The 12410-nt window shown below is 44.5% G+C and overlaps 1 protein-coding gene across 4 annotated transcripts in view; it reads right to left on the bottom strand.

Moving 5' to 3' along the window:
• Positions 1 to 4236, bottom strand: part of KLHL12 (kelch like family member 12) — a gene marked incomplete at both ends in the record, with an annotated part of 33082 nt that extends 28846 nt beyond the window's left edge. For 3 of the 4 annotated variants that reach the window (XM_080698593.1, XM_080698594.1, XM_080698595.1), the window contains one exon: positions 1275 to 1469. In XM_080698593.1, the coding sequence (XP_080554719.1) occupies positions 1275 to 1469 (195 nt within the window). Of the gene's footprint in view, positions 1 to 1274; positions 1515 to 4167 lie in introns of those variants that run through there. The other variant, XM_080698592.1, reaches the window with a different exon arrangement.
• Positions 4237 to 12410: the final 8174 nt, after the last annotated feature.

Below are 12410 nucleotides of genomic sequence, written 5' to 3'. Positions count from 1 at the left end.
ATCTTTTTAATAAACTCATTTAAATCTTCAGGGAAAAAACCCAAAAGAAATAAATAAATAAAGTCTGTTTTATAATGGAATATTTTAAGTACACATCTAGGTATAATAAACAATGACATAACAACATTAAGGTTAAAGAAAAATTCAAGTTCAATATAATTTATTTAAATCTATTTTAAAAATCAGATGTGGTATCTTTGAAAACAAAAAGTCTGCAGTGTGGCTTTCTAAGAGATCTCACAGTATCGTCAACAGTCTTACTTTGCATTTCAAGTGTTCTAACATTTCAAGTGTCCATCAGGCAATTACTAAATAGTCTTTTTTTTTTCTTCGTTTTGCAGTGCTGGAGATAGAATCCAGGGCCTTACACATAATAGGCACTTGTTCTCCAATTGACCTATACAACCAGCCCAGTAGGCTTTCCTAATAATTTATGAGCAGCACCTTTTTTTCTTGTCAAGACAACCTTTTCTCAATTCCCGGTTACTTGTGTATATTCCTGAGTTAGCATATTCTTTCCAAGTTTTACTTTTTATTTCTGCATAGCCATTCATTAAATTTTCTTCTCCCCCTCATTTGAAATCACCCTAAAATCTACATTGGTAAAATGAATAGTAACTACACACACACACACATATTGCGGGTCTGGAGATGGAACCCAGGGGCATTTGACCTCCGAGCTACACCCCCTGCCCCATTTTTTATTCCTTATTTTGAAACCAGGTCTCACTGAGTTGCACAGGGCCTCGCTAAGTAGCTGAGGCTGTCTGCAAACCACGATCCTCTGGTCTCAGCCTCCCAAATGCTGGGATTACAAGCGTGCGCCACCATTCCCGGCTGAATACTAACTTTCTTTACATATTGTTAGGAGACGTTGAATTAGGTCTGAATCCCACTTCTCCGCTTTGCTTTTTCCCTCCCTATCTCCCTGTTTTTCATTTAAATTTTTTAAACTTTAGGAGAAAACAGAAAGGCAAATTTAAAAAATTGGAAATAAAATGCAATATTTTTTGGTGCTTTACTACACTCTGGAGACTGTTCTAACATTTTATATGTAAGCTAAAATAATCTGCACAATAATCATGTGTTTATATTAGTATTGTCCCTAATTTAGAGATAAAAAAAAAACCAAAGCATGTCTTATCTGGAGCCTGCCTATCTAACCATCACCTCACAAAAATCCAATATTATATCAACCTTCTACTATTTTACTCACTGAAATGAGATAACTACATTACATAGAAGTGTCATTTGTGTGGTGCCATCTCACTTACCTCACTAGTGAACATGGCACAGAAGTAGTCGCTGCAGGCAGCCAGCACAATCCGATGGGCAGGGAAGTCTTTCTGCTCTACTCTCAACGTCACGTCACAGAGGGTGTTGCTCTTCCTGAGGGAGTTCATTGAGTTGAGGATGGACTTAGCATGAGTGTTTGTCATTATGTCTTTGGGGGCCATAATGCCTCCCATCAAGTGATATGAAGAAAGAACAAGTGGGGTCCCTGGAATCTGCGACTAGAGGGGAAAAAATAGTATATTTGAAAAAATGGGGAAACGGAACATACATGATTAGCTTTATAAATTAAGAAATTAACAAAGGCTTCCTCAGCCAAGTATGGTGGTGCACACCTGTAATCCCAGTACTTAGAAGCCTGAGAAGGGGGTGCTTTCAGGTTTGAGCCTAGCTCCAGCAACTTAGTGAACAACCTAGAGAGATCTAATCTCAGCAACCTAGTTAGACCCTGTTTCAAAATAAAAAAGGTTGGAGGGTGTAGCTTAGAGTTTGAATGCCCCTGGGTTCAATTCCCATACCAAAAATAAATTACAAGACAGAATGAGCAAGCATACAGAAGTACAAATAGAGAACATTCCTATCCCTGGCACATAGTCAAAGTTACCTAGTAAAAGTTGCCTCTTCTTCCTCTAAATTCCTATAGTTCTGCATCCTTGGGTTTAATAAAAAATATATTAAAAAGAATTTGTACTGAACATGTACAGGCTTTTTCTTGTTATTATTCCCTACACAATACAGTAAAACCACTGACATAGCATTTTCTTTTCTTTTTTTTTTTGGTGGTACTGGGGGTGGAACCCAGAGGCTTTAGCTGAGGCTGGTTTCGAACCCGTGCGATCCTCCTGTCTCAGCCTCCCAAGTGCGGGGATTACAAGCGTACCCCACCACGCCCGGCCTGACATAACATTTTCATTGTAGTAGGTATTATAGGTAGCCTAGAGATGATTTCAAGCATACAGAAAGACGTTCGTAGTATGAAAATATGATGAATGTCCTATGAGACTTCAGCATTCTCAGTATTTGGTATCTGCAGGGATTCCTGGAACCAATCTCCTGTGGATACCAAGGGCTGATTGTACTTGAAAAGTTCACGTGTATGAATCAATTAAGTGAACTCATTAACAAATTACATATAGGAAAATCAACATAAGGAGTTTCTTCACTGTCATTAGACTTTAGTAATAATATATATATATATTTGCCTTAGGGACAATTTCTCGGGAATTAAATGGAGGTGGTTATTTAGATAGTCTTTTACTTGGCATCCAAGACTTTCTGAAATGAGCCAAACAAAACAAAACATCAAAATGTGGTATTCAAAAGTCCACAACTGCCAGGCATGGTGGCGCACGCTTGTAACTCCAGTATTTGGGAGGCTGGTACAGGAGGCTCTCATTCAGGGACAGCCTCAGCTACTACTTAGAGAGGCTTTTTGCAACTCAGTGAGACCCTGTTTCAAAATAAAGAAAAAAAGAGGGCTGGGGGTATAACTCCGTGGTAGAATGCCCCTGGGTTCCATCCTAGTATCTCAAAAAAAAAAAAAAAAAAAAAAAAAAAAGCAAACAACCTACGATCTTTTTTTTTGTTTTTGTTCCAGTACTGGGAATTGAATCCAGGGGCGTTCTAACGCCCTCAGCCCTTTACTTCTGTTTTGAAACAGGATCTTGCTAGTGTGTGGACAGTCCTACGTGGCTGAGGCTGTCCTTGAACCTGTGACCGTCCTATCTCTGGCTCCCAAGTACTGGGATTAAAGGCAAGTGCTACCACACCCGGCCACAACCAGTTTTTGAATAGCAGAAAAACAGAGATCTTAACTTCTCATCTACTTCTGTCTTTGGACGACTCTATAAGCATTCCGGATACTCTCTTCAACCACGCTGCAGTATCCATTTTACAGAAAAGGAGGCGACGCATCCAAACATATACTATTTTCCTTAAGTCAACTGTGTCGGTTTTCTGGGGCGTTACCACAGGGCTCAGCCTGCAACTGGGCTTGACAGTGGAGTGTCCAATCCAAGGGCAGCCTTGCTGAGGAGTGGTCTTTCTAATTGGGGAATCCAGGCTCCGCAATTAGTCTCCGTACATCCTTCACCTTTTCGGAAGTGGTCTATTCTAGAACTCTAACACCTGAATAGAGGGGTTCCACCAGCGGAGACCTGGGGCAGGGTAAGGTTTTCCCATCCTGGAAGGTTCAATTCCAGAGAAGGAAAGGGGCTCGACCCCCGCCGCCCAGCACCAGCCGTACAGCCGGCTGAGCCAGGTGGAGGTATACAGTGCAGGGAGACGAGAGGCGGTGGCTGGAGGCCCGACGCCCCAGCACCCGCTCCCGGGGTCTCTCCCATTCCACCCGCGAGGGAGAAGAAGACTGGGGGAAGGGACAGCCGGGGTTGAGGAGTGGGAAGGGACCGGCGGGCTGCCGCCACCCCGCGCAACTCACCTGGCTGCCGGGCCCACCCAGCCCGCGGCCCGTCCCCGCCCGGGAGTGGGCTGGGCGCGGGGCCAGCAGGCGGCTCAGCGGGGGCCGGAGCGCCGCCGCCACCCGCTCGGCCGGCTCGGGTCTCCCGGCCGCGCGACGTGATGACGTACCGCTCGCGGCCCGCCCTGCGCGACGTGATGACGTACCGCTCGCGGCCCGCCCCCCTCCGCGGCCCGCATCACGTGACCCCCGAGCCGGCGAACCTGGCTTTTAGCACACTTGGAGAAGGCGGAAAAGAGAGAGGTGGGGGCCGAGGAGGTCTGGCGGGGAGCGGGCTGCGTGGTTTGACAGCTCGGCGATTGGCCGAGCCTGAGTTGCCCTGCAGGACTCACGCATCTGGGCAGACCGAGGGTCCTAAGGCTTCCTCTGCTGAGATCTGAGTGTAGAGTAGGTTTTACCTGGGAGGTATTCAAGAATCCTCGCACATCGACGAAACCCACGGAAGCTCCAAATTTCTTCAGGTCCATAGTCCAGAATGGCCTTTTCGGGCTGCCCGCCGCTGTGGCGAAAGCCTTCCGTCTGAGTGCTGCGGTCCACCGGCCTCAGCATTCTCTGCATCATAATGCGCCTGGCCCCGCCACTCAGGCCATCTTCCTTCTTCCACTCCAAGACAATTAAGTAGGAGGAAGTTGTAGCCCCAGAGGCTGGACACTGAGGAAACATTGTAAAGGATCTTCTTAGGCCCTCGACGGTCCTTAACTCCTATCCTCTTCCGACTTCGCACCAAGTCATTGATGCTGAGGATCCTTTAGGAATTTCTCTTCTCATTGATTTTAGTGCACTAATCTTAGTGGCTGAGAAGGGAAAATGTTTCTTTGCTCAGCTTATGTGAATGTTTAAACTAATTGTTTTTAGTTATAGTTTCACTCTGTGAACCCTTTGATTACTGAGGATAATAAAGTGGGCAGCATTTTGGTTTTACACACACACACACACACACACACACACACACACACACATATATATATATATATATATATATATATATATATATATATTCCTGATCTAAAACTGTTTCTCAATCGAGAGCCAACAGAATGGGAGATTTTTTTCCATCTACTCCTCTGATAGAGGACTAATATCTAGAATGTACAGAGAACTCAAACTCAACACTAAAAAAAAATCCAATCAAAAAATGGGCAAGCAAACTAAATAGACACTTCATGAAAGAAGAAATTCAAATGGCCAATAAGTGTATGAAAAACTGCTCAACATCATTGGCAATCAGAGAGATGCAAATCAAAATTACCCTTAGATTTCACCTAACTCCAACTAGAATGGCAATCATTCAAAACACAAACAACAAATGCTGGCGAGGACGTAGAGAAGAGGGAACTCTAAAACACTGTTGGTGGGATTGCAAATTAGTGCAACCACTTTGGAAAACAGTATGGAGAATCCTCAGAAGAATGGGAACAAATTTACTATTTGATCCACCAATACCACTTCTGGGTATCTACCCAAAAGAAAAGAAACCAAACTACCAAACTAACGCATGTATATCTATGTTTATAGCTGCACAATTCACCATAGCCAAACTATGGAATCAGCCAAGAGGTCCATCAATAGATGAATGGATTACAACACTGGGATATGTACAAAATGGAATTTTACTCAGCCATTAAAAAAAACTCAATTACATCATTTTCAGGGAAATGGATGGAACTGGAGGACATTGTGCTAAGTGAGATTAGTCAGTCACAAAAAATAAGAAATCAGATGCTTTCCCTAATATATGAAAGCTAAGGAGAAATGGGTCATAGGAGGAACTCTAGATGAAAAAGGAAATTCTACAGAGAAGCAAACAAGACAACCTAAATGAGGAGATGGGAGGGGGGAAGAAGGAAACTCTCTAAAGCACATGATGTACTTTAACATATCGAAGTCAACCACTAAGCCAAGCATGGGAAGGAGAGATGGGGAGGGAATGGGGTGAGGATTGGGTAGGGGCTAACTGGGTGATGTGTGCATGTATGTACACACAAGTTTTTTTTGTTCTTGTTTTTTGTGGTACTGGGGTTCCTGGAAACCTTTCTACCTCTGGGCTACACTCCCAGACCTATTTTATACTTTTTATTTAAAAACAAGGTCTCTTGCCAGGCCTGGTGGTGCAAGCTTGTAATCCCCGTGCTCGGGAGGCAGAGACAAGGAGGATCGGGCTGGTTCAAAGCCAGCCTTGCTGGCTTAAGAGACCCTGTTTCCAAATAAAATATAAAATAGGTCTGGGAGTGTAACCCGGAAATAGAAGGGTTTCCAGGAACCCCAGTACCACCAAAAAAATAAAAATAAAAAATAAATAAAAACAGGGTCTCTTAAGTCAGCGCGGCTGGCTTCGAACCTGGGCGTTCCTCCTGTCTCCCAAGTGCAGGGATTACAAGCGTGCGCCACCACACCCGGCTCTACACAAGTTTTTTACCCCACTATGATGTAGGAATACAATGCACCAATAAAAGAATTTAAAAAAAAAACTGTTTCTCACATTTACATATTATGAATGGGAATGCAGGATTGATATATGTGGGGGGGCATTGGGGACTGAACTAAGAGGCATTCTACCTTCGAGCTACACCCCCAGCCTTATTTTTATTTTATTTTAATTAATTTTTATATTACTGGGGATGGGACCCAGGGGCATTCTACCTCCGAGCTACAACCCCAGCCCCATTTTTTTTTTTTTTTGGTGGTACTGGGGTTCCTGGAAGCCCTTTTACCTCCGGGCTACACTCCCAGACCTATTTTTGCATTTTTTTTATTTGGAAACAGGGTCTCCTAAGCCAGCGCGCGGGGCTAGCTTCGAACCTGCGCGATCCTCCTGTCTCTGCCTCCCAAGCGCGGGGATTACAAGCGTGCGCCACCACGCCCGGCCCCCAGCCCCATTTTTTATTCTTTATTTTGAAACAGGGTCTCACTGAGTTGCAAAGGGTCTCACTAAGTAGCTGAGGCTTACCGTGATCTTCCTGTCTCAGCCTCCCAAATGCTGGGATTACAAGCATGCGCCACCACACCAGCTCTTACTTTTATTTTGAAACAGGGTCTCACTAGGCTGAAGAGTGTCTCACTACTTGCTGAGGCTGTCCTCAAACTACAATCCTCCTGTCTCACCTCCCAAGTACTGGGATTACAGACCTGCACCACCAAGCCCAGCAGAACTAATATAAATTCTGTTGGGACATTTGGAAATATGTATTTACTTCTTTTATAAAATTATCCTTCGTATATACTCGTGCTTATGTAAAATGATGTATGTACAACATTAAGTGTCCAGAGGACCAAGTCAATGACATGTGGTACAATCCACACAATCTAATACTGTATAGCTGTGAACACTGTGTGTGGCCTATTTTTTGTATAAAAAGGTAGGAAAAGGCCAGGTGTGGTGGTACACGTTTGTAATCCCAGCATTCGGGAGACTGAGACAGGAGGATTGCGGTTCGCAGACAGCTTCAGCTACTTAGGCCCTCTGCAACTTAGACCTGTTTCAAAAATAAAGCCAGGCATGGTGGCGCATGCTTGTAATCCTCGCGCTTGGGAGGCAGAGACAGGAGGATTGCGCTGGTTCAGAGCCAGCCTTGCTGGCTTAAGAGACCCTGTTTCCAAATTTAAAAATATAAAATAGGTCTGGGAGTGTAGCCCAGAGGTAGAAGGGCTTCCAGGAACCTCAGTACCACCAACCCCCCCCCCCAAAACAAAACAAAAAACAAAACAAAACAAAAAAATAAAAGCCGGCGTTGTGGCGCGTGCTTATAATCCCAGCATTTGGGAGGCTGATACCAGAGGATCACGGTTCGGGGACAGCCTCAGCTCCTTAGTGAGGCCCTTCGCAACTCAGTGAGACCCTGTTTCAAAATAAAGAATAAAAAATAGGCCAGGGGTTGTAGCTTGGAGGTCAAATGCCTCTGGGTTCTCTGGGTTCCAGACCCAGACCCACCCCCCCCCCCACACAAAATATATGTGTGTGCGTGTGCGTGCGTGCGTGTGTGTGTGTGTGTGTGTGTGTGTGTGTATAATTAGGTCTGGGAGTGTAGCCAAGAAGTAGAAGGGCTTCCAGGAATGACAGTACCACCAAAAATAAAAAAATTAAAAATTAAAAATAAATAAAAAATAGGGCAGGGGGTGATGCTTGGAGGTCAAATGCCCTTGGATTTCATCACCAAACTCGCAAAAAAAAAAAAAAAAGAATAAAAAATAGGGCTGGGGGGTGTATTCATTTTGAGTCACCCCTCCATGCTAGTCTGGTATGGAGCTGTATTTCTATTTTCTGTATTTCTTTCTTTTTTTTTTTTTTTTTTTTTTGGTGATACTGGGGTGGAGCCCAGAGGCTTTCTACCTCCAGGCTATACTCCCAGACCTATTTTATACTTTATTTGGAAACAGGGTCTCACTAAGTTGCTGAGAGCCTCACTAAGTAATTGAGGCTGGCTTTGTTTTTTTTTTTTTTTTTTTTTTTGGTGGTACTGGGGTTCCTGGAAGCCCTTCTACCTCCGGGCTACACTCCCAGACCTATTTTTATATTTTTATTTGGAAACAGGGTCTCCTAAGCCAGCGCACGCGGCTGGCTTCGAACCTGCGCGATCCTCCTGTCTCTGCCTCCCAAGCGTGGGGATTACAAGCGTGCGCCACCATGCCCGGCTTTGAGGCTGGCTTTGAACCTGTGTGATCCTCCTGTCTCAGCCTCCCAAGCACAGGGATTACAAGCATGTGCCACCACGCCCGGCTCTGTATTTCTATCTTCCTAATAAACTTCTTTAAATCTTAAAAAAAAAAAAATAGGGCTGGGGGTGTAGCTCCGAGGTAGAATGTCCCTGGGTTCCATCCTCAGTACCACTTAAAAAAGGTAGGAAAATATATTCATATTTATTTGAATATGAATAAAATGTACTTGAAAAGATACAAAGTGATAGCTTCTTTTTTTGAAAGAGAGGAATTAGTTGTTTCTGAAACAGAATGAACTGGATATTTCCTCCCCTATATCCTGTGTGTGTGTGTGTGTGTGTGTGTGTGTGTGTGTGTGTGTGTTAGTACTGGGGATTGAACCCGGGGGCATTCTACCTCTGAGCTATACTCCCAGCCCTATTTTATTTTGAAACAAGGGTCTCCCTAAGTTGTAGAGGACTTGACTACGTTTCTGAGGCCACAAACCTGTAATTCTCCTGTCACAGGAGGAGATCCTCCCAAGTACTGGCCCTTCTCTCCCTGTATCTTTTTTTTTTAGTGTGTGTGTGTGTGTGTGTGTGTGTGTGTGTGTGTGTGTGTGTTACCAGGGATGGAACTCAGGGTCATTCTACCTCCGAGCTACATCCCCAGCCCCATTTTTAATTCTTTATTTTGAAACAGGGTCTCACTGAGTTGCAAAGGGCCTCACTAAGTAGCTGTTTGCAAACCTTGATCCCCCTGTCTCAGCCTCCCACTTGCTGGGATTACAAGTGTTCGCCACCATGCCCAGCTTCCCCTGTATTTTTTTTTTTTTTTCTGTACTGGGGGTGGAACCCAGGTGCATTGCACCTCCGAGCTATACCCCCAGCCCGATATTTTAGTATTTTTACACACCATCCCTATTTTTTTGTATTTTTATTCATTTTTAAATTTTTTTGTGTGTAGGTCTGGGGATGGTTTGAATACCCAGGGGCATTCAAACTTCAAGCTACACCTTCTGCCCTATTTTTTACTCTTTATTTTGAAACTGGGTCTGAGTTGCAGAGGACCACACTAAGTAGCTGAGGCTGTCCACGAACTGCAATCCTTCAGTCTCAGCCTCCCGAATGCTGGGATTACAAGCGTGCACCACCACGCCTGGCTTAGTATTTTTATTTTTAAAACAGGGTCTCATTGAGTTGTGGAGGGCCTCGATAAGTACCTGAGGCTATCTGCAAACAGTGATCCTCTGGTCTCAGCCTCCTGAATGTTGGGATTACACATGTGCACCACCACGCCCAGCTATCTTATAGCTTTTAATGTCTTGTATGTGTGTGGGGGGGAACTGGGAACTGTCCCAGATGCATCTATCTCCAAACCACACCCCCAGCTTGATTTTCTTATCTGGAAACAGGGTCTTGCTAAGTTGCTGAGAGTGTAGCTAAATTGCGAAGACTGGCTTCGAACCTGCAATTCTATCTCCGCCTACCAAGTAGGGATTATAGGCATGCACCACCACATCCAACTCTTTTTAATGTCTTTTGAATTTTGCATCATGTGAGTTAAAAAAAAAGGTACACTTAGCCGGGCGTGGTGGAGCACACTTGTAATCCCAGCATTTGGGAGGCTGAGACCAGGGGATCGCGGTTCGCGGACAGCCTCAGCTACTAAGTGAGGCTCTCTGCAACTCAGTGAGACCCGGTTTCAAAAAAATAAAAAGAAAAATAGGGCAGGGGGTGTAGCTCAGAGGTCGAATGCCCCTGGGTTCCATCCCCAGACCCACACACACACAAAAAAAAGGTACACTTGCCAGTGTGGTGGCACCCGCTTGTAATCACATTTGGGAGGCTGTAACAGGAGGATCAGGGTTCGTGGACAGCCTCAATTACTTAGTGAGGCCCTTTGCAACCCAGTGAGACCCTGTTTCAAAATAAAAAATAAAAAAATAGGTCTGGGAATGTAGCTTAAAGGTAGAATGCTCCTGGTTCTATCCCCAGGAGGCTCACAGTTTTGAGGTCAGCCTCAGCAGCACAGACTTTTAGGCATGCATCTAGACCCTGTTCCAAACAAACAAAAAAATAATATATAAAAGGGCTGGAGAAGCTGGGCATGGTGGTACACGTTTGTAATCCCAGCATTTGGGAGGCTGAGACATAAGGATCTCGGTTCTAGGACAACTTCAGCTACTTATTGAGGCCCTTTGCAACTCAGTGAGACCCTGTTTCAAAGTAAAAGAATAAAAAATAGGGCTGGGAGTGTAGTTCAAAGGTAAAATGTCCCTGGGTTCCATTCCCAGTACCACAAAAGGGGGTTGGGGGCTGAGCATATAGCTTAAAGGTAAAAGGCTCCTGGGTTCATTCCCCGGTACCAAAAAATAAACAAGTAAATTAGTAATACAAATATGTATACTTTTTTTTTTTTTTTTTTGGTGGTACTGGGGTTCCTGGAAGCCCTTCTACCTCCGGGCTACACTCCCAGACCTATTTTTACATTTTCATTTGGAAACAGGGTCTCCCAAGCCAGCGCGCGCGGCTGGCTTCGAACCTGCGCGATCCTCCTGTCTCTGCCTCCCAAGAGCGGGGATTACAAGCGTGCGCCACCACGCCCGGCCAAATATGTATACTTTAAAAGTAAAAGTAATTCCAGCCGGGCGTGATGGCACATGCTTGTAATTCCAGCATTTGGGAGGCTGAGACAGGAGGATCCTGCATGTGGCCAGCCTCAGCTACTACTTAGTAAGGCCCTCCGCAATTCAGTGAGACCCTGTTTCAAAATAAAAGATAAAATAGGGCTGGGGGTGTAGCTTGGAGGCATAATGCCCCTGGGTTCCATCTCCATTACTGCAGGGAAAAAAAAAATCCTATTTTCTGGATACAAAGTAAAACTTTAATGATATTGTTCTATTTCTGCCTGTTAAAGATTTTTACATGCATATAAGGGAACTTAGTAAGAAACTTTGTTTAAAGTATGCCCACTTTATTTATTTATTTATTTATTTATTTATTTATTTATTTTTGGTGGTACTGAGGGTGGACCCCAGAGTCTTTCTACCTCCGGGCTATACTCCCAGACCTTTTTTATATTTTATTTGGAAACAGGGTCTCACTAAGTTGCTGAAAGCCTAAGTAGCTGAGGCTGGCTTCGAACCCGTGTGATCCTCCTGTCTCAGCCTCCTAAACACAGGGATTGCAAGCGTGCGCCACTACGCCCGGCTTGCCCACTCTTTTTAAAGAATAAAAGATGGAGCAGCTGTTAGCATGAAGTCAACACGCTGAAATAATTCAGGCTTCTGTCTTCAAGGGTGTAGTCCTAAATGGATGCAGTAGGGCACAACTGTAATCCTAGTACTTGGGAGGTTGAGACAGGAGGATCCCAAATTTGAGGTCAGCCTTGTCAACATTAGCGTGATCCCGTCTCAAAATAAAAGGGCTGGGGATTTTAGCTCAGTGGTAGGTACCCCTGGGATTAAGTCCCAGTAAAACAACAACAAAGACATGGTTCTAACATATAATGGTCTTGACACTGTTCTTCCTATACTAGTACATTTCGTCATTGGCTATCTGACCCAATACTCTATGAGCCATGTTTATTCTGTTTTTTAGTATAGTCTTGAGGGCTAGGTCTGGATAAGGCGAGTCAATTAGTCATTCAGTTTCCATATGTCATCTTATGTGTATGGTTGGATGCCTGGAGGTGATTCTGGGTGTTTACAGCTACTGAACAGTTTCAGTTGAGGAAACATAAGGAATTTGCCTTGAAACTCTAGATCAAGTACATAGACTGCAGGTCAAATATTCAAGCCAGCCAAGCAAAATACAACCACATTTTTTTTTTCCTTCGGGTGTGGGGATGACCTCCGAGCTACACCCCCTGCCAATTTTGCTTCTTTATTTTGAAACAGGGTCTCACTGAGTTGCAGAGGGCCTCACTAAGTAGCTGAGGCTGTTTGTGAAGCGCTATCCTCAGGCCTCAGCTTCCTGAATGCTGAGATTACAAGCGTGCGCCACCA

This window comes from Muscardinus avellanarius, assembly GCF_963383645.1.
Source record: "Muscardinus avellanarius genome assembly, chromosome: 7".
NCBI lineage: Eukaryota > Metazoa > Chordata > Mammalia > Rodentia > Gliridae > Muscardinus > Muscardinus avellanarius.
The sequence above is the reverse complement of the archived record's forward strand: the minus strand, read 5'-3'. Positions and strand labels throughout refer to the sequence as shown.